The 25,110-nt window shown below is 49.7% G+C and overlaps 1 protein-coding gene across 1 annotated transcript in view; it reads left to right on the forward strand.

The window, feature by feature from the left end:
* The first annotated feature begins 3,950 nt into the window (after positions 1-3,950).
* The window catches only part of LOC142309902 (uncharacterized), an 80,937-nt gene continuing 59,777 nt past the window's right edge, over positions 3,951-25,110 (forward strand). The window contains exons 1-5 of the mRNA XM_075347362.1: positions 3,951-4,031; positions 7,805-7,983; positions 14,887-15,075; positions 15,303-15,423; positions 16,766-16,863. Coding sequence (XP_075203477.1) covers positions 7,864-7,983; positions 14,887-15,075; positions 15,303-15,423; positions 16,766-16,863 — 528 coding nt within the window. The 5' untranslated portion in view covers positions 3,951-4,031; positions 7,805-7,863. The remainder of the gene's footprint in view (positions 4,032-7,804; positions 7,984-14,886; positions 15,076-15,302; positions 15,424-16,765; positions 16,864-25,110) is intronic.

Raw genomic sequence — 25,110 nt, forward strand, 5'->3', positions numbered from 1 at the left:
GGTGGCAGGGCACTACAGCTGTACAGTACATTCCCTGCTGAGGCATGTGACAGACTGGGTGTTATACTGCCCGTCACCACCAGGTGGCAGGGCACTACAGCTGTACAGTACATTCCCTGCTGAGGCATGTGACAGACTGGGTGTTATACTGCCCGTCACCACCAGATGGCAGGGCACTACAGCTGTACAGTACATTCCCTGCTGAGGCATGTGACAGACTGGGTGTTATACCGCACGTCACCACCAGGTGGCAGGGCACTACAGCTGTACAGTACATTCCCTGCTGAGACATGTGACAGACTGGGTGTTATACTGCACGTCACCACCAGGTGGCAGGGCACTACAGCTGTACAGTACATTCCCTGCTGAGGTATGTGACAGACTGGGTGTTATACTGCACGTCACCACCAGGTGGCAGGGCACTACAGCTGTACAGTACATTCCCTGCTGAGGCATGTCACAGACTGGGTGTTATACTGCACGTCACCACCAGGTGGCAGGGCACTACAGCTGTACAGTACATTCCCTGCTGAGGCATGTGACAGACTGGCTGTTATACTGCACGTCACCACCAGGTGGCAGGGCACTACAGCTGTACAGTACATTCCCTGCTGAGGTATGTGACAGACTGGGTGTTATACTGCACGTCACCACCAGGTGGCAGGGCACTACAGCTGTACAGTACATTCCCTGCTGAGGCATGTCACAGACTGGGTGTTATACTGCACGTCACCACCAGGTGGCAGGGCACTACAGCTGTACAGTACATTCCCTGCTGAGGCATGTGACAGACTGGGTGTTATACCGCACGTCACCACCAGGTGGCAGGGCACTACAGCTGTACAGTACATTCCCTGCTGAGGCATGTGACAGACTGGGTGTTATACTGCACGTCACCACCAGGCGGCAGGGCACTACAGCTGTACAGTACATTCCCTGCTGAGGCATGTGACAGACTGGGTGTTATAATGCACGTCACCACCAGGTGGCAGGGCACTACAGCTGTACAGTACATTCCCTGCTGAGGCATGTGACAGACTGGCTGTTATAATGCACGTCACCACCAGGTGGCAGGGCACTACAGCTGTACAGTACATTCCCTGCTGAGGCATGTGACAGACTGGGTGTTATAATGCACGTCACCACCAGGTGGCAGGGCACTACAGCTGTACAGTACATTCCCTGCTGAGGCATGTGACAGACTGGGTGTTATACTGCACGTCACCACCAGGTGGCAGGGCACTACAGCTGTACAGTACATTCCCTGCTGAGGCATGTGACAGACTGGGTGTTATACTGCACGTCACCACCAGGTGGCAGGACACTACAGCTGTACAGTACATTCCCTGCTGAGGCATGTGACAGACTGGCTGTTATAATGCACGTCACCACCAGGTGGCAGGGCACTACAGCTGTACAGTACATTCCCTGCTGAGGCATGTGACAGACTGGGTGTTATACTGCACGTCACCACCAGGTGGCAGGGCACTACAGCTGTACAGTACATTCCCTGCTGAGGCATGTGACAGACTGGGTGTTATACTGCACGTCACCACCAGGTGGCAGGGCACTACAGCTGTACAGTACATTCCCTGCTGAGGCATGTGACAGACTGGGTGTTATACCGCACGTCACCACCAGGTGGCAGGGCACTACAGCTGTACAGTACATTCCCTGCTGAGACATGTGACAGACTGGGTGTTATACTGCACGTCACCACCAGGTGGCAGGGCACTACAGCTGTACAGTACATTCCCTGCTGAGGTATGTGACAGACTGGGTGTTATACTGCACGTCACCACCAGGTGGCAGGGCACTACAGCTGTACAGTACATTCCCTGCTGAGGCATGTCACAGACTGGGTGTTATACTGCACGTCACCACCAGGTGGCAGGGCACTACAGCTGTACAGTACATTCCCTGCTGAGGTATGTGACAGACTGGGTGTTATACTGCACGTCACCACCAGGTGGCAGGGCACTACAGCTGTACAGTACATTCCCTGCTGAGGCATGTGACAGACTGGGTGTTATACCGCACGTCACCACCAGGTGGCAGGGCACTACAGCTGTACAGTACATTCCCTGCTGAGGCATGTGACAGACTGGGTGTTATACTGCACGTCACCACCAGGCGGCAGGGCACTACAGCTGTACAGTACATTCCCTGCTGAGGCATGTGACAGACTGGCTGTTATACTGCACGTCACCACCAGGTGGCAGGACACTACAGCTGTACAGTACATTCCCTGCTGAGGCATGTGACAGACTGGCTGTTATAATGCACGTCACCACCAGGTGGCAGGGCACTACAGCTGTACAGTACATTCCCTGCTGAGGCATGTGACAGACTGGGTGTTATAATGCACGTCACCACCAGGTGGCAGGGCACTACAGCTGTACAGTACATTCCCTGCTGAGGCATGTGACAGACTGGGTGTTATACTGCACGTCACCACCAGGTGGCAGGGCACTACAGCTGTACAGTACATTCCCTGCTGAGGCATGTGACAGACTGGGTGTTATACTGCACGTCACCACCAGGTGGCAGGACACTACAGCTGTACAGTACATTCCCTGCTGAGGCATGTGACAGACTGGCTGTTATAATGCACGTCACCACCAGGTGGCAGGGCACTACAGCTGTACAGTACATTCCCTGCTGAGGCATGTGACAGACTGGGTGTTATACTGCACGTCACCACCAGGTGGCAGGGCACTACAGCTGTACAGTACATTCCCTGCTGAGGCATGTGACAGACTGGGTGTTATACTGCACGGCACCACCAGGCGGCAGGGCACTACAGCTGTACAGTACATTCCCTGCTGAGGCATGTGACAGACTGGCTGTTATACTGCACGTCACCACCAGGTGGCAGGGCACTACAGCTGTACAGTACATTCCCTGCTGAGACATGTGACAGACTGGGTGTTATACTGCACGGCACCACCAGGCGGCAGGGCACTACAGCTGTACAGTACATTCCCTGCTGAGGCATGTGACAGACTGGCTGTTATACTGCACGTCACCACCAGGTGGCAGGGCACTACAGCTGTACAGTACATTCCCTGCTGAGGCATGTGACAGACTGGCTGTTATACTGCACGTCACCACCAGGTGGCAGGGCACTACAGCTGTACAGTACATTCCCTGCTGAGGCATGTGACAGACTGGGTGTTATACTGCACGTCACCACCAGGTGGCAGGGCACTACAGCTGTACAGTACATTCCCTGCTGAGGCATGTGACAGACTGGCTGTTATAATGCACGTCACCACCAGGTGGCAGGGCACTACAGCTGTACAGTGCATTCCCTGCTGAGGCATGTGACAGACTGGGTGTTATAATGCACGTCACCACCAGGTGGCAGGGCACTACAGCTGTACAGTACATTCCCTGCTGAGGCATGTGACAGACTGGGTGTTATACTGCACGTCACCACCAGGTGGCTGGGCACTACAGCTGTACAGTACATTCCCTGCTGAGGCATGTGACAGACTGGGTGTTATACTGCACGTCACCACCAGGTGGCAGGGCACTACAGCTGTACAGTACATTCCCTGCTGAGGCATGTGACAGACTGGGTGTTATAATGCACGTCACCACCAGGTGGCAGGGCACTACAGCTGTACAGTACATTCCCTGCTGAGGCATGTGACAGACTGGGTGTTATACTGCACGTCACCACCAGGTGGCTGGGCACTACAGCTGTACAGTACATTCCCTGCTGAGGCATGTGACAGACTGGGTGTTACACTGCACGTCACCACCAGGTGGCAGGGCACTACAGCTGTACAGTACATTCCCTGCTGAGGCATGTGACAGACTGGGTGTTATACCGCACGGCACCACCAGGTGGCAGGACACATCTGTACGTTTCCTGTTGAGGCATGTGAGATCCGGAGTGGGCTCCAACAAGATGTCTCGTGTGATCGCGGACATGGCTTGATCACGTGTTTTTCCTCTGGCTGGAGACGAGGCTCTGGCGGAAAGCACAGTCCTGGAAGATCCATAACAGCCCGCGTTCACAGGTGAAATCCCGAATGTTTGTGTAGTGCGGGGCCGTGTGCTGTCAGCAGGGGTCCCCGATAGGAAGAGAGAGGAGATAGAATTGCGGGGGACCCCACATGAGGGGCAGTTAGGTGTTGTTGCCAATAGCAACCATAGTGACTTGTGGGTGGCAGTGTGGGTCTGGTAAAGGCTGGGGTCCCATACAGAGAGACGGTGAAGCCAATTTGTCAGTATTTATACGATCTGATTGTTGACGGTTTTGCAGAAATAGAATCTTCAGCCTCCATCTTTTTTCTGTTTTACACTGATGCCTTTTTCCATGGTGTCTGTATTTTCGGGTATGTGCTCTGCTAACGGGTATTTTAAAGCAGCCTGATGTAGGGACAGAGACGCTGAGTCCTGCGATGGCCCTTACTGGGCTGCAGTTCTGATACTTTCCTGCTGACTTCATCACTAGAAGGCTAGTAAACCTGCTGTCGCCCTCCATTTTCAGGAGCTCTGTATAACCCCACCAGTGATTGGCAGCTTTTACACTCTACATAGGCAGAAAGTTACCAATCAGTGTTGTGAGCAGGTTTCTACAGAGCTCAGCATTCAGAGAACAGATAGATCTGCAGCGGATGTACAGTGCTTGGCGGGTGATGGTGGCTCTGCCCCTGACTGTAAAAGGAATCTGTCCCTCACGGGCTTTCCAATACATTCTGTTTTCGGTCCGGCGCGTCCTCTATCCTTGCAGTCCCCGTCCTCCTTCGTAGCTCCGTGTGGATGACTCTTCCTACGTCATCCACACAGTGTCCTCCATTTCGCTCCTGTGTACGCGCTCCTGTGTACGCGCTCCTGTGTACGCGCTCCTGTGTACGCGCTCCTGTGTACGCATGCTTTGCTCGGCCCTTCTGAGCGCAGTGCAAAGTAATGTAATGCGCGGGCGGTGTTTGGCCTTTCCCTGCGCATTACGTTTATATGGTTTTATATATTTATTTTACTACTTTTGTACAGTTAATACTCTGAAAAAAAAACGGAATGAGTTTTTAAAGTCGCCATATTCTGAGCTTCATAAGCGTCTCAATTTTCTGTCGGCAGAGCCATATGACGGCTTATTTTTTGCATAACAAGCAGGAATATTCATGGGTGTTACTTTGTGGTACGTGAGACTTTTTGATCACTTATTCCAATATACCGAGTTGAAAACTTCTTTAACTTTTTAGAAGCTTGGCTGAGTTTCTTAATAAAACTGGAGAGCCCTCCTTAATATAACATCAGGGCATGATCTGGGAGAAGCCATCAACATCAGATCACTGTGGGCCTGACACCCCGCTCCTTCACTGACCACCTGTTGTCCGTGCCAATGTGTACTGGCCATTACTGTGTTCTGAAAGTCGTGTGGGCATGAACACTGTAACCTCTGTCAGCACTATATGCGCTGGCACTTCCCCAGTCTGTCCTTGGTGTGTGCCCCTTTCTTTTCCTTTACTCAAGATGACAGGAGAGACTGCACATTGCTGTGGGCAATAAATTGATGTGGGCTGTGGAGACGGTAAGCCAAGCCTCCGACGCCTCAATATCCCCGATTCAGACCCCAACTCAGACTCCCTCATACAGATGAAACCAGACGTTTCCCTCCACTCTTTATAAAGACACATCTGCAGGTTTTTCTCACTATCTGACATGAAATCAGAATAAACCTTTCCCGTTTTAGGTCAATTAGGAACCAAAATTTGCCAAATTTCTGAATTAATGAGAGAGAGAGAATGTTTTAAGACATTTTTATTACTTTCTGCAAAGTCAAAAGTTTACATACCCTAAGAGTACTATGCCTTTAAACAATATAGGACAGCCCATATGATGAAGTCATTCATGTCTTTGGAAGCTTCTGATAGGTTTATTTGCAACATCTAACAGAACTGCTGTAACTGAGCCATGTTTGTAGGCAGATTGCTTGCTCCGGCCTGTTCAGCCTCGCCAATACGTTTTCAATAGGATTGCGATCAGGGCTTTGTGATGGCCACTCCAAAACATTGACTTTGTTATCCTTAAGCCGCTTTGTCACCAGTTTGCCAGTATGCTTCTGGTAATTGTCCATTTGGAAGTCCCATTTCTGCCCAAGCTTTAAGTTCCTGGCTGATGTCTTAAGATGTTGCTTCAGTATTGCCACATAATCTTCTTTCCTTATGATGCCATCTATTTTGTGAAGTGCACCAGTCCCTCCTGCAGCAAAACAACCACACAACATGATGCGGCCACCCCCGTGTAACACAGTTGGGATGGTGTTCTTAGGCATCAAAGCTTCTCCCTTTTTACTCCAAACGTAACGATGGTCATTATGGCCAAACAGGTCAATTTTAGTTTCGTCAGACCACAGGACACGTTTCCAAAAATTAAGGTCTTTTGTTCCTGTGTGCATTTACAAACATTTATATGGCTTTTTTATGTCTTTTGGAGTAATGGCTTCTTCCTGGCAGAGTGGCTTCTCAGCCTATGTTGATACAGTACTCGTTTCACTGTGGATAATGACACAATCTTACCAGCTTCCACCAGTATCTTCACTAGATCTTTTGTTCTTGGGTTGATATGCACATGTCTGACCATAGCACGTTCATCTCTGGTACACAGAACCTGTCTCCTTCCTGAGCAGTATGATGGCTGGAAATTCCCATCTTGTTTGTACTTTCATATAATTGTTTGTACAGATGAATGAGTAACCTTCAGGTATCTGGAAATTGCACCCAAGGATGAACCAGACTTGAGCAAGTCCACAATTCTCTTCCTGAGATCTTGTCTGATTTCTTTTGACTTTCACATGATGCTGCACAAAGAAGCCGTGTGTTTCAGGTGTGCATTAAATTACATCCACAGGTGTATCTCTAATTAACTCAGATGTTGCCAATAAACCTATGAGAAGCTTCCAAAGTCATGACTTTATCATGTGGGCTGTCCTATATTGTTTAAAGATATAGGACTCTTAGGGTATGTAAACTTTTGACTTTGCAGAAAGTAATACAAATGCCTTAAAACATTCTCTCTCTCTCTCATTATCTGGCATTTGGCAAATATAAATAATTTTGGTTCCTAATTGACCTAAAAGGGAAAGGTTTATTCTGATTTCATGTCAGATAGTAAGAAAAACCTGCAGATGTGTCTTTATAGAGAGTGGAGGGAAAAACCTGCAGATGTGTATTTATAGAGTGTTTGGAAACTTTTGGTTTAATCTGTACATGATGTTTGTGATAAATGTACTGTAGTAACATGGTAACATCACTACTTATATCATGTAGCTGAAGTGCAGCACAGATTCATCTCAACTAAAAGCCGAGATTCTTTGATCAGGAATAGAACAGACATTTATAGGACATTTCATAACTTTCCCAAATTGTTATGAAGAAATATTCATTACATACTGCACTGAACTGCTGTACCCAATTTATTATATATTGTTGAAGTTGGTCTATTTTATACCGACTCCACCAAAATGGCACAGATTCCACAACTCCCACTGCACAGCCCTGGACTTCCCACCACTTTTTGAAATCTGGCTGCCAATTTCCACAGAGACTTTTTTTTTTTTTCTGGTAACTACCATTGTGCCCAGTCCGGTTTCCTTTTATGATCGTGGCCAGGCAAAGACTGTAGAAAATCATAACACCTTGCTCCCTATACATCGGCATTGTTGTCAGAGGCATGGCTTAACCAGACGATGGCTTCTAAATCTGTAAGAGGGCTATATATCGGACTGAAGAAGGTGATGAGCGCCAGTCACTGGTGGAGCAGTATGTCACCCTCACTTTTTGCTTTTCAGGCTGATTTTCCAGGTGATATCCGCGCTCCATCTGGATACTACGGGCATTAATCTGTAAAATGAAACTGTCACGTCTTGACGACCTTCCTGAATCGCTCGGCATGGACAAGGCCAGGAATCACTTAATCGAGAAGATAATGCACATAACCTTAGACATCCTCTACCTGCTGACTGGAGAGGTGAGGAATTCCGGAGACATGGAGGGGGAGGAATGTATTCTGGGAATGTCTCATGGCACCACTTGTTATCTCTATTAAAGGGGGTGTCTGGTTTCAATTAAAAAAAATGCTTACGCCTTAAAGGGTTATTCCTGTTTCAGCCATGAATGGAGTCACGGAAACAGCACAACCTAGCGGATCCGGTAGATGTCCCTTCATTGGTTGAAGCTGGATGGAGCTTTGTCATAAAATGCTTAGATAGAAATATCCCTTTAAAGTAATAACAAAGACAGTACATCCCTACTAAATGCCTTGCCACCTCCTCTCCACTGCCTTCCACTATTCTTTGTTGACAGAGCTGCAGCCAGTCACTGTGATCATGAGTGATGTTTAAATGGTGCAATACCCCTGAGCCTAGTAATTGGCTGCAGCGGTCACATTTCTCTATCGTTTCATTGGGGGACACAGGACCATGGGTTATGCTGCTGTCACTAGGAGGCTGACACTAAGTAAACAGAAAAAGTTAGCTCCTCCCCAGCAGTATAACCCCTGAGCCGGAGGCGGGCTCAATCAGTTTTTTGCTTAGTGTCGTAGGAGGCTGATGTGGGCCGACTGGGCCCCCTTCAGCCACTTGATTTTTTGCGTATATTTTTTTCATTTTTTCTATCGGCGACGCTCGTCGCTCTCATCTGTTGGAATTCTTTTTTTCTGCAGGTATCGTTTTCTCTACCTCAGCTCTCGCAGCCCGTGTGGGTACCACTCCCCTGGGTCGCAGAAGCTTGACTCGTCGGGCCCTCTCCCCCGTCCAATTCCACGGTACCACTCCCGGGTTGGCATGTGGGGCTATTCCTTCCGGGGCACCCCCTATTCACCCTGCGGTATCACCCCAAAGGGTGCAAGGGGCATACAGCAGGGACTGGACCTCGCAGCGCGTCTGGATGATGATCGGGCCCGCAGCGCTGCTTCACTACAGGGGGCTCCCTGCCCCCACCGGCGTCCACCTCCCTGCCTGCCTGCCTGCCTCATTCTTCTTCTGCGGCCCGCAGCCAGCCCTCCGGTGTGCGGAGCACGCAGACACAAGTGCAGAGCTCCACGCCTGCACACTGCCAGATGCGGCGCCGCCGACCAGGTAGGACACTCCCCCTACCTTCTCCCGGGTGGCTTCAAGATATAGGCCCCGGTCCGGGCCTACTCACAGTCACCGAGCACCTCGGCCGGTGCCCGGACATTGCTGCGCGCTGCCGCTCCCGCAGGTAGGACCGTCGGTCGCTACTTTTCCCTGCGCCGGCTGTTGCAAAATTTAGGCCCCAGTCCGGGCCTACTCACCGGGCGCCACCAGCCACGTCCCCATCCGGCCCTGGAGTCCTCTCTACACCCGCAGTGCTCGGCCGGTTCCAGCTGCCGCGCCGCCGCTCCCGCGGGTAGAACCGCGGTCTCTAGATCACACGCGCCGGCTGCCTCAAAATTTAGGCCCCGGCTTCGGCCCTGTCTCCGGCGTCACAGGCCCGCCCCCCGCCGCATCGCTATTGGCCGCCGGCCGCTCCGTCTCCGCCCTCCACTCAGCCCCAGGCATCACAGTGGGGGCGGTGGATGCTTTTTCCCGCTCTCCTGGGCCCGCCTCCAGCCTCCCCAGCATTCATCAAAAAAAAAAAAAAAAGGGATTATGTCAAACTCCTGGTATGCGGTTTGCTGACGCTGCAGCAGCCCGTATATCAGGGGAAAATAGACCCAAGTCTTCCATGTTTATTAAATACAGTGGGGTTTTTTACTCAGGGCTGGCGTTTTGTACATTATATTTTTTAACCCCTTCAGGTACCTTTTTCGGGCTTGCATCAGACACATCCCATAGGGTTAGTCTATAGAGCTCTCAGAGCTGAGTTTTTTGTTATTTGGGGCCGGTACCTCAAGTTTGCGTTTTCCTTAATGGTAATTTTCCGCACATAATGGCAGATTGGGGTTGACAGCTACCGCAGTCACTGGCTCCGCACGCCCCTGTATCTCGCCCCTGTCGGCTGGTTAATACCCTGTCTCAGGCCAGATATTCCCTCGCTGACGTCCCTCGGGTTCGTGCACATGCGCCGCGTCCCCCGCCGACGCTTGGTCATACCATCCACAAAACGGCGCCATTCCCTCGGGGAGACGAGTTCCGTACCAGGGACTTTTTGCCTAGGCTAGAAGCGGACCCGCCAGGTCTCGCCTTTCGTGGCCCCCCAGTTTTTCCACCTTATTCCCAAGGTCCAGACTGCCCCTCCTCCGGTAGTCTTCCGACCTCCCGGGTGATGGCCCAGGCTTTCCACCTCCGCTGGACTCCGAGCAGGACCTGGATGTTTTGGCGCAGGACGAATAGCATGCTCGAAACGGTGAGTCAGGCCGTAAGGCTACGGACAGCCCCTCTTCTCTCTGTGCACCCAGGTCTCCTTTAGGGCGTTTGGAGCAGACCCTTGATGTGCTCGGGGGACATCCAGAGTTCGCCGAGTTACCGCGTGTTCACAGACATCCACCAGACATGACGTTTACCAGCGGTAAGCCATGTCATTGTCATTATTCCCTTCTCCAAAGGGGTTTTCGGAGAGTATGACCATGCTACACTGGAGTCGTTGACCACAGACATCTACCAGACATGGCGTTTACCAGCGGTAAGTCGTGTATTTTGGTCATTATCATTCCCCCGTAGGGCTCTGGAGAGAGGGGGCAGTTACCTTGCAGAGACGAAGAGGGCAGGCCCCTGCGGTTTCATTGGAATACAGTTCGCCGTGTGACTGCGTTATCACGGATAATCCCAGGCCTCGATTTTTACCGGTGGTAAGTCCTTTTATTGTCATTACCCCTTCTAGAAAGGGGGCTCCAAATGGAAGGGGCACCCCACCCTGTAGTCGACCCGCCTGTGTTCCTCCGGGTTTCTCGTCCCGAACGTGGCGTCCCTCGGAGAATCAGCGAACTCCATACGCAGCGGACCAAGTTCCACCTAGGCTGTCCCAGGACTGGTTATCATCTTCAGTGAGTACCCTCTCTTCACATACCTGGGGCCTGCCTGCCGCTCGGCCTGAGCCTCTACCATCAGTGTGTCCACCCGTCGAGGCATCTGACTCGGGATCAGGTACGCAGATTCGGCATCTAGGAGGCCACTGACTTCCCTTCGGTCCTTAGGGAACGCCCCTCTGAAGATAGGCGAGTTCAGTGGCCCCCCTTGGCTACGTCAGGGTAGAGTACTTCTCTCCCCTAGACTACGTAAGGGAAGGGTTCATCCCTTTCCCTGCATCGCTCCAGAGGCATCAGGATCGTCCCCTCACACTAGGTTCCAGCCGTTCACGCCGCTCTCGTCAGGAAGCCTCTATTTTTCCAACAGCCCCTCCGCCTTGCGTGGCAGTGGACCGTTCCAGTTTTTTATAAGAGCGCTGACAGGGATCTCTGTCCCTGCGCACCCTACTCTACAGAGCTGCTAGGTTCTCTACGCCCAAGTACGGCCGGGAGGTCCAGGTTTCTCCCTTCAAGGTTCCTTGCTTGAGGTTAGACCGTCATATTCACTTTCCGCTACTAGAGTAGCTGAGATACCGGAACGAGTCCTCCCAGACCCCGGCTCGGTCCATCATCCCTTAGGCACGGTTTTTTCGAGCCCGTTCAGGAGGAAGTACTCCTCACACAGGAATAGTTTCCTTCCTGGCACAGAGTTCCGCGTACCCTTGCCACCCGCTCCCGTTTTGGCTATGCGAGCCCTCGGCAGTTTGTGCAGGTGATAGCGACGGTGCACGTACCAGATTTCACCCCTTCTCTCCAGTGGACCACACTGAAGATCGGAGACAAAGAGGGTTCCGTCTTCACGGTTGATCCGCCAATTTTCTCATAGCGGACCAGTCTTCGAAATCGTCCCTTGAGAAGCTTCCCTTCCCTCCGCTGGAGGATATTCTCAACCGTCACCAGTCTCCCGTGCTGGGGTATGCTACCCCCACTTTTTCCTCGGCACGGTCCCGAGGGTCAGCCCTAGAGCGTTGTTTCCCCTTCAACATTCCGGAAGCCAGAGCCATCCGGTTAGCACGGCTACAATTCTTCTCTGGGTCGGGCCTTGCCCAGTCAGGTTCCAGTCGGACCATGCCACAGCGGTGACATGCATCATCCACCAGGTAGACCCAGAGAGTGTCATGGCAAAGGAAGAGGCCAAGAAGATTTTGCCCTGGGACGGGTCCATTAACTCGCTATCTCGGTCAGTCCATCCCTGGCATGGACGTTTTGGACGGCCGATTTTTTTCGGTAGGAAAGACCTCCCTTAGGAAAAGTGCTCCTCAACAGGGAAGTCACCAGTCAGTTCACGGGCGAGGGAAGACCTCCAGTCGTGGACTTATTGTTCTCCCGTTCCAACTTTCAAGTCAATAGTGTACTACCTGCTCTGGTCTAGGTGCGACTCCCTCGACCGGTCGTGTAGCCTGTTCAGGTTCTCCTGCATCTTCCCGCAGCTTCCCATGGTCTCGAGGGTTCTCAGGATGGACCAAGGCAACGATGCCTCTGGAGTGACCCAGGCGAGCATACTTCGCAGAGCCTACTCAACTCCTCACGGAGGCCCCGGGGCTCCTTCCCGACCGCCAAGTTATCTGTGTCGGGGCCCCTCTCCTCTACCGGGACTCAAAGGCCCCAAGTTCGACGGCCTCACCAGTGGATCCCGGGTACTGCCTCAGTCAGGCTGTTGACAAGAGGATTACAGACAACGTTGAGGGCCGGGAATCAAGTTTCCTCCAGGATTTATTTCCACTAGGAAAGAGCTCCCCCGGTGGGTGAGGACCACATCTTCCCTCTTTTTTTGCTGGCATTCTTCCAGTCAGATCCGAATGCGACCCTCTCGCGCGTCCCTGTATGGGCCAGTTGTTGGCCCGTTTCGCTTCGGATTTTTTCGGAGTCTTTTCACTTCCGTCATCCAATCAGAGCTTTCGCTCTGAGAAGCGTCCATCTGGCTCGGCTGTTTCATCGTTTCACCAAAAACGTGGATTCTTTTTCCAGTGAGGGGTTCGTTCAAGGTACCCCCTTTTTCCCGGCTTCACCTGTTTTTGTTAGGTGGGCGCCTCGTGGCCATCTCGTTGTTACAGACAGCATCAGGGCGGACAGCCCTCTTGTCGTTCTTCTCCCCTTTTTGTTTTCCAGCGCCTCCAGCAGGACAGGGGGAGGCTCCGGCCAGAACTCTTCGTTTCTGTCCAAGGCAGCTCGCTGTTTCCTTCCAGAAGAGGTGTTTAGTATTCAGTTTTCGGTTCTAGTCTCCTCTCTCAGCCGGGAAGGGGCCTAGTTCGTTCCAGAACTTGTACGAGCCCTCAGTCTTACATGTCTGCAGGACACCCTTTTCGGTTACACCGACAACCAGTCCACCCTTCCACCCGGTCCCAATAGGCCCATGCCGGCGCCAGGGGCCTGATTTGTTCACATGGATCCATTACTCCATGTGTGAAGACTATCGCATGAAGGGCGGACTTCCGCCGCGGTCTACCGAGCAAGGGATACCCCTTGGGCGATTGGACTACAGATGTCGACCGTCCAGGTTCCCTGGGCCGCCACCCGATCTAGTCGGCATACCTTTACTAGTTTCTACCAGGCTCACACCCAAGCTTCGGCAACGGCCAGCCTTGGAGTAAGGTTTGCGGGTGGCAGTGACACACCTGTAACAACGTAGGTGCTTGTAAGTCTGGCGCAAGCCCGACGGGGAAGCGGTTACCTTCCTATCTCCGGTGATGGTTTTTCTTCCCACCCAGGGACTGCTTTTGGACGTCCCATGGTCCTGTGTCCCCCAATGAAACGATAGAGAAAGAAGGATTTTTGTGTACTCACCGTAAAATCTCTTTCTCTGAGTCTTCATTGGGGGACACAGCACCCACCCTGCTTGTGTTATTTGTTATATATATTTCCTGTCGGTTACCTCAGTGGCTATTTCCCCAGGCCACTGGTCACACGACTACTATTCATAGTTTTTATCTGTATTATCCAGAATGGTTTGATTCTCCTCCTACTGCTTGTGCACTAAACTGATTGAGCCCGCCTCCGGCTCAGGGGTTATACTGCTGGGGAGGAGCTAACTTTTTCTGTTTACTTAGTGTCAGCCTCCTAGTGACAGCAGCATAACCCATGGTCCTGTGTCCCCCAATGAAGACTCAGAGAAAGAGATTTTACGGTGAGTACACAAAAATCCTTCTTTTCTATATATCATTTTTCCTCTACAGCCCTGATAACAAAAGCTAAATGCTGCCTATTTGGGTAATTTACAACTTAAAGGGGTTTTCCACAAACAAAGTACATTGTAATTAATAGATCCTGGAATCAAAATAATTTCCACAATTGGATGTATTAAAAAAAATGTTCCTGTGCTGAGATAATCTTATATATGTGCCCCTGCTATGTACTGTGTAATGACCATACAGGGACATGGTCTGGTCACTCCTGGGCTGGGGAGGACACAAAAAAGAGTATATAGACAGGATAGAATGGGATCACAGCTGCTGCTTTCTCTGAGGTAAAACCTGTTTGAAAATAAGCAGTGAAATATTTTACCTCACAGAAAGAATCAGATGTGATCCTGTGCTGTGCAATCATGCTCTTTGGTTCCTCCCCAGAAGCTGTGGTATGATCAGACCATGTCCCTGTACAGTCAGACACGGTCATTACACAGTACATAGCAGGGGCACATATATAAGATTATTTCAGAACAGGAACATTTTATATAAACACATCCAATTGTGGAAATTATTATTAGTCTAAGATCTATTGATTAAAATGTACTTTGTTTCTGGAACTACCCCTTAAAGCAGCATTGGCCACATCTTATATTTTTTAATAAATGAGGGCTGCGACTAGAGAATGAAGTGATTCTGTGTATTGATTGTGACCACATGAACCAGCAGATGTGATGGACACACAGGAGCATGACTACTAAAGATCCTTTTTTGCGATTCGCAGGATTACGTGGTACTAAAGATGTCTCATGGCCGAGTCACACACAGCAGCAGCCCCATTGTGTCAGGAGGATTCTGTCACAATCAGAGCCTGAAAAAAGATCCCCAAACTGACTTACTGAGAGAAGGGGGGAAAAACAATGAGAAGATCCTGGAACTGACCAACACGATCACCCAGCTGCTGACTGGGGAGGTGAGCGCTGCTGGGAATACTGGGGCAGCTCTGGCATATAGACACAGACATGTCATAGACGTTTGATAGCTGCGAGTCCCACTGTATCTGAACTATAGGGCCCTGGTGCGTGCTGTCAGGAAGAGAGGGGTGCAGCGATCTCCTTTAATCTATGAAATCCTAAAAAATGTTAAATGCGCGATGCATCCGATGTGTCTGGATAATGACGGTATCACTCTGTGTGTCAGGTTCCTGTAGGGTGTCAGGACGTCACTGTCTATTTCTCCATGGAGGAGTGTGATGATTTAGAAAAACCCAGTGCTCCTGCAAGGGAGGGTATATCCGCAGACCAGCAGCAAAACCCATCTGGTAAGTAGAGGACACACATTTTTTTGCTGTGGATTTGTGCCTTAGAGGTTTATAAGATTGTCCTCTAACCCTCAAGAACCTCTTTCTACTTTCTAATTATACACTGAGGAAATATCATATAATTGCTGTGTTCTACTGCACCCAACCATACCATCTGATGCTTAAAGGGGTATTCCCCTCTCTAAGATCCTATCCTAATATACAGTAGGGGTAATAATAATTTTAGCAAATACCTCCAACTACAAATAGGTTTTGGAAAGGTGTTTCCTGTCCAGCAACACATCCAGAGATGGTTTGATTAAAATTTCATTTTATTTTAGAAAAAAACATAAAACTAACATGACGTTAGATGGACATCCAAAGCAGATAAAAAAACGGCTTACGCGTTTTAAGCCAGTGTGGCTCTTAATCTTAGCTAAGAATAAGAGTCACACTGGCTTGAAACGCGTAAGCCGTTTTTATCTGCTTTAGATGTCCATCTAACGTCGCGTTAGTTTTATGTTTTTTCTAAAATAAAATGAAATTTTAATCAAACCATCGCTGGACAGGAAACACCTTTCCAAAACCTATTGCCATTCCACTCCTGAACACGGAGGTCACCTCCTTGCACCATCCTGGACAGAGGAACCAGTTCTACTGATTACCGGGTGAGCTGAAAAAAACTTTTTTACCTCTATTCTCCAACTAGAAATGTAGGATAGTTCTCCTGATTCACTATGTTGCTTACCTCATGTGCAGGGCATTGCATAGAATAACATTGGGCCAAGTGCTATCAGATTAAAAAAAAAATCGGATAATACTCGTCCAATTAATACAGTGGTTGAGTGACTCCATTACACAGCGGAACACACGCATGTGCACAGGTTTAAGGAGTAATAAAAATAGCAGGAGTGCTTCTGTAAGAAGGATACATTTCATCTGTATCCAAACACTACATGTTTATTATCAACGAATGTTCCTAGGACGCTCATTTCACAATAATCATGCTGTCCAAACAAGCTACTAATCGCCCTGTCGAACAAGCAAAAGAGTCGTTCGTTGGGTAATGTGAAGTTTTGCTAGGGTAATAGACTGATCTCTGTAGCTCATCGTCCTGTGTAAACGAGACTCGCGCTGCTGAGAACATTCGTAGACTGTGCAATGAATAGTCTATTACAGATTGTTCATCTGAAGTCGGGTCAGCCAGTGTGAACAGGCTACTAAACAACTGCACATCCAGCATCATATTGCCAGTCGGTGGTCGTCTAACGATGTGCATTGCACAGTGTAAATGGACCTTTCACCTTAGAGAAGAGAATTATGGTGCAGATAGATATTTTGTAATCTAATAACTTTCTTTCAGATGGATCCCAAAATAAAGAAACCTGCAGAAAATCTCCCACAAGTGGCAATTCCCAAACAAATTCAGAGGAGCGTATTGCACCGCAGAGTGAAGTCATGGTAGGTTGTATTGGCACATGATATATAATCTTTTCCACCTCGTTTCTTTCTCTATAGAATTGTTTAACCCCTTAATGATCGCGAGCCATACTGGTACGTCCTAATCCATCATGGTGTAATCACCTGCGGATGCTGCGGGCAGCCGGAGGTGATTCCTGCCCATGTCTGCTTAATTTGAACAGCTGACATGTGTGCCTCGAAGGTGTCCCGCGCCTGTTAACTCCTTAAATCGCACTGTCAAAATGTGACAGCACAATTTAAATCCCTGCTGCGGTAAACGTGCAGTCACCCGCCGCCATCGGACGTCGCAAGACGGGATCACGTGGAGCCGATGATAGCACAGGTTCATGTGATGACTCCTGTATCTATCATGACTCACTTCCTGTAACAGCTGGCCGAGTGCTGCCTGTTACAATAGATGAGAATGTCAGGTGACCTTGTCAAGGGAGGAATTTTGGGTCAAGACTGCTAATGGAGTCTTCGTTTAGGATCCAGAGACGGTGCCCCATTAATGCTGTATACCAGTGCCGATATATATATATCCATGTATATAAGACAAAGAACACAGACATGCTCTCTTTTCAGCCAGCATCACCCACTGAGCTCGTATATTACGATAGATCCAATTATACAGTAAGTAAGCATAAATAACCTTGAAACTAACGAAGGAGTGTGTTCACTCCCCAATTTCTCTCATCCCTCCTGCCCTCCCGTACATTCCTTTTGTGTGAACATTACTGATAAGAGTTTATAGCTTCACATTCTGGTTTCATCATCTTTAGTTAACTCCTTCATAATTATACAACTTTGAATTATACTATAGGTCTGTGCAATTGCTACACAGACAGACAGATAATTTTGCATCTACATCTACATTTTGATTTAGTTATATACACAGATATTCTTATTACGTTTGAACAAACAAGCTATAGCTCAGTGCCACCTCCACAGTCCCCCCTTTAATAAAATATCTGTGAATATTATTACCCTTAAATTTAAAAATTTTCCCCATTTAGATATATTGTATTATTTGGGACTTATTTGTGACCTACTGCCCTTGGGACTTTAATTATATCTATATCTATATATGCGGGCTTTCTATGGGATTGTTGTTTAATTTAACACTACAGGCTTTAGCTCCCCCCTTTAATACTTATTTTTATTTATTAAACATAACTCTATGATTTATAGGGGCTATTAGAATTGGCGTTATTACTCTCATTAGGGCACATTATCCTGATGAAGAAAAATTGAATCTAAACCTTATTTAAAAATTAGCACATAATTAAAAAAACACAAAAGGAAATTTGGAAATTGTCCATGGTTCTTCTTTCCGGATATGAAACAAAAAAAGGATGCTTAGTCAGTGCTAGTCCACTTAGGGCCACTTTGTGAACCTGGATAATCTGCTCTTGATAATACAAAAATAACAAAACATGATGAGGCTTCATGTGAACAGTTTGTGGCACAGACTTGGAAAAACCTTCTGGGATAATGGGTTGAATAGCGGCCGCTTTCTGCTTCGGTTGTGTCGCGTCCATTGGTTTTTGAGATGTGATGTCAACTCGCGTGTCACTGCCAGTGCTCAGCAGACTAGGCTGGAGAGACATCAGCCTGATGGGATAGGCTCCTCTAAAACTTTTCCTGAAATGAGAAAATCCATATCTAGCATTTTGTATTAAGGAAAATCACTGAAATTAGTAGGAAACAAAAACATTTGTAAATGGTTAGATTACATTAACCAAACCACATTTTTGGGTCTATGAAATGGCTGAATTAAGTATTTTCGACTACTCAATTCGTACCTTCAACAGTCCCCCCTTGACTTACTTCTGCCATTTCCAAATACTAAGGGTACTGTGTTCCCTTAGGAAAAGAGGAAGAAAGATCTGTTGGGAAATCCTGCCTGACTGAACGTTGAGGCATGGGTGGAGAGGGGAATGGGATTTCTTCACCGGTTTGAGACCAAGGACCCCTAGGCGAGTCCTCACCCTTTGTAGTTGGACTTTCCCATGTCTCAAGGTTCTCTAAGTCCTCTCTTCTAACTATTTCGGCAATGATGGTTTGGGACTGTACAGGTTTTTTGTAAAGGATAAATATAAGCAGGACGCTCAGTGCAGCTTCGGTGGATCGACCCTTCTGCAATGCGGGGCGTGAATCTATGTTGTCCTGCCGTTGAGCTTTATCGAAATTTCTTAATCAGTCTCCTGACCGAAAACCATATACTACTAACTCTGATTTAAGATCTGGAATTAGAAAATAGACTTGTTTATTTCTCTAATTAGTCAATCAAATGAAAATTATACATGGTTTGCGCTAGACCAAAGAAAAACATTTTTCATTGGAACCTGTTTATTACTAAAAAGAAGCACAACACACACTAAAGAGAAATACAACACGCATTGATTTACAACTTATCAGTTTGTTTGTTTGTTTACATACCACTTGCATTATGTGGATTTTCAGCAATGACGTCGTTTTCTGCACTGGAAAGCCTCTGACCAGACCTGGAAAGAAATCTACACAACACGCACAGACTTGCATACAACGTGCTCATGATAAACATCTATAATCAGTTTGCAGTCTCTAAGAATGGGTAGAGCAGGTGCAGGGTATTTCTTTTTCGCTCCTAATTGGGAGACCCAGACAATTGGGTGTATAGCTATTGCCTCCGGAGGCCACACAAAGTATTACACTTAAAAGTGTAAGGCCCCTCCCCTTCTGGCTATACACCCCCAGTGGGATCACTGGCTCACCAGTTTTGTGCTTTGTGCGAAGGAGGCAACACATCCACGCATAGCTCCACTGTTTAGTCAGCAGCAGCTGCTGACTATGTCGGATGGAAGAAAAGAGGGCCCTTACAGGGCTCCCAGCATGCTCCCTTCTCACCCCACTTCATGTCGGAGGTGTTTGTTAAGGTTGAGGTACCCATTGCGGGTACGGAGGCTGGAGCCCACATGCTGCTTCCTTCCCCATCCCTTTTTACAGGGCTCTGGGTGAAGTGGGATTCTATCGGTCTCCAGGCACTGAGACCGTGCTCCATCCACAGCCCCTGGTATCTGCTGGACATGGAGCGGAGTATCTTCAGGGACATGGCCCTGCTACATGGAGGTACTCTGTGTCCCTGTGGGGACCGCGCAGACACACGGCAGCACTGCTGGGTGTGTTAGTGCGCCAGGGACAGCGGCGCTGTCCGCACTAGTGCCATCGCACACCACAGCGTTGCTGGGTGTGTTAGTGTATTGGGTTACTACTGCGCTAACCGCCGCTGCCACTTTTATTTAAGGCGCCGCTGGGATTTGTGGTGCGCCGGGGACTTCCGCGCCGGCCAGCACTGATATGCCGGCCGCGCTTATTAACTCGAGTCCCCGGCTTCTGGGCCTAGTCTCCCTTCGTTACCGCCCACAGGCCTGACAGTCAGGGTAGGGGCGTGACGCTGCATAGCACAGCAGCGCTGAGAGCTGGAGTATGTTTTGCATACTCCACCCCTCTCACTGTGTGCACTGTGAAACCGGATTCCCGCACTTTCTCAGGCACGCCCACGGCTTCCTTCTCTACAAGGACGCCGGCAGCCATTAGTGTCAGTTTCTGTACGATACAGAGACAAGTGTGGAAGACCCTGGCATTCTGATAGTCACACAATCGCTGCAACAGGCGTTAAGCAGCACCTGTGGTGCTAACCCCACTAGTGCAGAAGTGCACTTATAGATATGCTTGTACTATATACATTGCACTGTTTGGTCGCACGTTGTATATACCCTCCTGGATTGTGCGGAGGAGTTATCAGCATATTCTCTGTGTAAAACAAAGGTGCAGAACCACATGTTTTTCTATGCAGCCGGTACAGCATGTACGGCTATACGGCCGGCAGGTTACATAGACCCCCATTATGTCTAACTCAGCCGGAGTCTCTGCTAATGGCCAGAGGATGAGGACGGTGTCTGCAGTATTTACTGACAGATTTTCTGAGACTATGGCTATGATACTAGAAGCCTAGCAGTCCGGACATGTCTCTCACAACATGGGCACTGTTGAATCATTGATCCATGGCCCCCCTCAGTGTGAACAACTAACAGCTCCGGGAATGTCACACGCATCCCAGAGTCACGGCTCTGCACAGACGTCAGTCCCAGACAGCCTAAGCGGGCTCACTATGAGCGGCCCTCGGTTTCATCAGGGTCCTAGCAGAAGGACTCTCTGTGTAATGAGGCGGAAGTAGCGGCTCAGGATTCTGATCCTGAGACCGCTCTCAATCTGGATACACCCAATGGTGACGCCATAGTGAATAATCTTATAGCGTCCATCAATAGAATGTTGGTTATTTCTCACCCAGCTCCTCCAGTGGAGGAGTCAGCTTCACGTATTTTTCTGGACCACTCTGCCTTCAGAGAGGCAGTCCAGGAACACCACACTTATCCAGATATGCGCTTCTCCAAACGGCTTAGGATACACGTTATCCCTGCCCCCTGACGTGGTCAAGGACTGGACCCAGTGTCCCAAGCGGCATCCTCCAATCTCCAGGCTTGTAGCTAGATCCATAGTTGCAGTGGGAGATGGAGCTGCACTTAAAGATGCCACTGACAGACAGATGGATCTCTGGTCTAAATCCATCTATGAGACTGTCGGCGCACCGTTGGCCCCAGCATTCTCACCCTTGGGGCACTCCAAGCTATTTCAGCTTGTCTTACACAGATTGACACGGTTACACGTACATCTGTGCCGCAGGTGGCATCCTTAACCTCTCAAATGTCTGCATTTGTTTCTTACGCGATTCAGGTTGCCCTAGACTCTGCGAACCGTACGGCAGTAGCCTACGCTGCTCCGTGTTTTTAAGCAGAGCCTGGTCTGCTCGTTAAGTGAATGGAAGGCAGATTCTGCTTCCAAAAAAGGTTGCTTAACCAGTTGCCTTTTTCTGCTGACCGACTGTTTGGTGAGCGTTTGGATGTAACCATTAAACAGTCCAGGGGTAAGGATTCATCCTTTCCTCAGCCCGGACACAACAAACCCCAACAGAGCAGGAGGCAGTCGTGGTTTCGGTCTTTTCGAGGCTCGGGCAGGTCCCATTTTTCCTCGTCCAATGTGGACTCAAAAGGATCAGAGGAGCTCAGATTCTTGGCGGGCTCAGTCACGCCCAAAAAAGAGACAGTCTGAAAACCCGCTTCCAAGGCGGCTTCCTCATGACTTGCGGCCTCCTCTCTCCGCATCCTCGGTCGGTAGCAGGCTCACCCGCCTTGGCGATATTTAGCTGCCATAGGTCAATGACCGTTGGGTGTGAGACATTCTGTCTCACGGGTACAGGATAGAGCTCACTTCTCGTCCTCCAACTCGATTCTTCAGAACTTCACCTCCCGGCCGAGCCGCTGCTCTTCTGCAAACAGGGTGCACTCTATAGGCAGAAAGAGTGATGACCCCCGTTCCTCTTCCGGAACAAGGTCACGGTTTTTACCCCAAATTATTTGCGGTGCCTATAAGAACGGGCCGTTCCGTCCCGTTCTGGATCTAAAACTGCTCAGCAAGCTCGTGGACACCAGGCGGTTCCGGATGGAATCCCTCCGCCATGTCATCGCCTCAATGTCCCAAGGAGATTTCCTAGCATCATTAGGCATCAAGGATGCTTATCCACACGTGCCGATTGATCCAGAGCACTAGCGTTTCTACGCTTCGTTATAGCAGACGAACACCTTCTGTTCGTAGCTCTACCTTCCGGCTAGCGACAGTCCCACTGGTCTTCGCCAAGGTCAGGGCAGCAGTAGTCACAGTCCTGCACTCTCAGGGTCACTCTGTGATCCCATATTTAGACGATCTACTTGTCAAGGCACTCTCTTAGGAAACATGCCGACACTGCCCGAACGTTGCGCTGGAGACTCTCTAGAGTTTTGGGTGGATCATCAACTTTTTGAAGTCAGATCCGACCCCGACCCTATCGCTAACATATCTAGGCATGGAGTTTCATACTCTCTCAGCGATAGTGAAGCTTCCGCTAGACAAACAGCATTCACTACGGGCTGCAATCTCTTCTTTAAGAACCAGTCGCACACATTGAGACGCCTCATGCACTTCCTACGTAAGATGGTAGCAATGGAGGCAGTTCTTTTCGCGCAGTTTCATCTGCGTCCTCTACAATGTGACATTCTCCGCCAATGGGACGGGGAGTCGACCTCCCTCAACAGAGTCGTCTTTCTTTCTCAGGCGGCCAAGGAATCTCTACGGTGGTGGCTTCTTCCCACCTCATGGTCAAAAAGAAGGTCCTTCCTATCCCCATCCTGGGCGATAGTTACGACAGACGCGAGTCTATCAGGGTGGGGAGCAGTTTTTCTCCACCACAGCGCTCAGGGTACGTGGACTCAGCAAGAGTCCACCCTTCAGATCAATGTTCTTGAACACAGAGCAGTGTATCTTGCCCTACAAACCTTCCAACAGCAGCTGGACAGCAAGCAAATCCGACTTCAGTCGGACAACTCCACAGCGGTGGCATACATCAACCACCAAGGAAGAACGCGCAACCGGCAAGCCTTCCAGGAAGTCCGGCAGGTTCTGATGTGGGTGGAAGACACGGCATCCACCATATCCACAGTTCACATCCCAGGCGTGGAAAACTAGGAAGCTGACTTCCTAAGTCGCCGGGGTGTGGCCGAAAGGGTATGGTCTCTTCACCCGGACGGGTTTCAGGAGATCTGGCGCCGCTGACAGAGGCCGGACGTCGATCTAATGGCGTCACGGCACAACAACAATGTGCCAGCTTCATGGCACGGTTTCACAATCATCGAGCTCTGGCGGCAGACGCCTTAGTTCAGCATTGGTCGCAGTTCCAGCTACCTTATGTGCCACCTCTGGCATTGTTGCCCAGAGTGCTGCGCTAGATCAGGACCGACTGCGGCCGCGCCATCCTCGTCGCTACAGATTGGCCGAGGATGTTGTAGTTCCCGGTTCTGTGGTGCCTCACGGTAGGCTAACCGGGGGCACTACCAGACCAATCAGACTGGCTGTCTCAAGGGCCATTCTTCCATTTGAATTCTACGGCCCTCAACCTGATGGTGTGGCATTGAGTCCTGGAACCTAGTGTCGTCAGGATTACCTCAGGACGTGGTTGCCACCATGAGACAGGCTAGCATACCAACGTCCGCCAAGATTGACCACAGGACGTGGAAGATATTCTTATCTCGGTGCTCGGCGCAGGGTGTTTCTCCCTGGCCGGTTGCATCGTCTATGTTTCCTTCCTTCCTGCAATCTAGGTTGGAAAAAGGGTTGTCGCTCAGTTCCCTTTAGGGACAAGTCTCAGCGCTATCTGTATTTTTTCAGAAACGACTTCCTCAGGTACGCACGTTCCTACGGGGAGTTTGTCGTCTCAGCACTCCGTACAAGCGGCCGTTAGAGCCCTGGGATCTGAACAAGGTTCTAATTGCTCTCCAGATGCCGCCTTTCGAGCCTTTGAAAGAGGTCTCCCTTCCCGCTTTTCTCGGGAAGTGGCCTTCTAGTAACGGTCTCGTCTCTTAGGAGAGTTTCCGAGCTAGCAACGCTCTCATACAAATCTCCCTTCCTGGTCCTTCACCAGGACAGGGTAGTTCTGCGTCCGATTCCGGAATTTCTCCCTAAGGTGGTATCCCACTTTCATATCAATCAGGATATCACCTCACCTTCTTTGTGTCCTCGTCCAGTCCATCAATTTCAGAAGGATTTGCATCTGTTGGTTCTGGTGAGAGCACTCAGGTTCTACTTCCCGCATGGCGCTCCTGCGCCACCCGGATGCACTCTTTGTCCTTGTCGCTGGTCGGCGTAAACAGTCGCAAGCTTCTGAATCCACCCTGGCTCGGGGGATCGAGGAACCAATTCTTGAAACCTACAGTTCTACTGGGCTTCTGGTTCTCTCAAGGCTGAAGGCCCATTCTACCAGAGCCGTGGGTGCATCCTGGGCATTACGGCACCAGGCTACGGCTCAGCAGGTGTGTCAGGCACCTACCTGATTGAGTCTGCATACTTTTACCAAGCATTTTCAGGTGCATACCTACGCTTCGGCAGACGCCAGCCTAGGTAGATAAGTCCTTCAGGCGGCGATTGCCCACCTGTAGGAAAGGGCTGTTTGACGGCCCTATCACGAGGTATTCTTTTACCCACCCAGGGACTGCTTTTGGACGTCCCAATTGTCTGGGTCTCCCAATTAGGAGCGAAAAAGAAGAAGGGAATTTTGTTTACTTACCGTAAATTCCTTTTCTTCTAGCTCCAATTGGGAGACCCAGCACCCGCCCTGTT

This window comes from Anomaloglossus baeobatrachus, chromosome 5, assembly GCF_048569485.1.
Source record: "Anomaloglossus baeobatrachus isolate aAnoBae1 chromosome 5, aAnoBae1.hap1, whole genome shotgun sequence".
In the NCBI taxonomy this organism is placed as follows: domain Eukaryota; kingdom Metazoa; phylum Chordata; class Amphibia; order Anura; family Aromobatidae; genus Anomaloglossus; species Anomaloglossus baeobatrachus.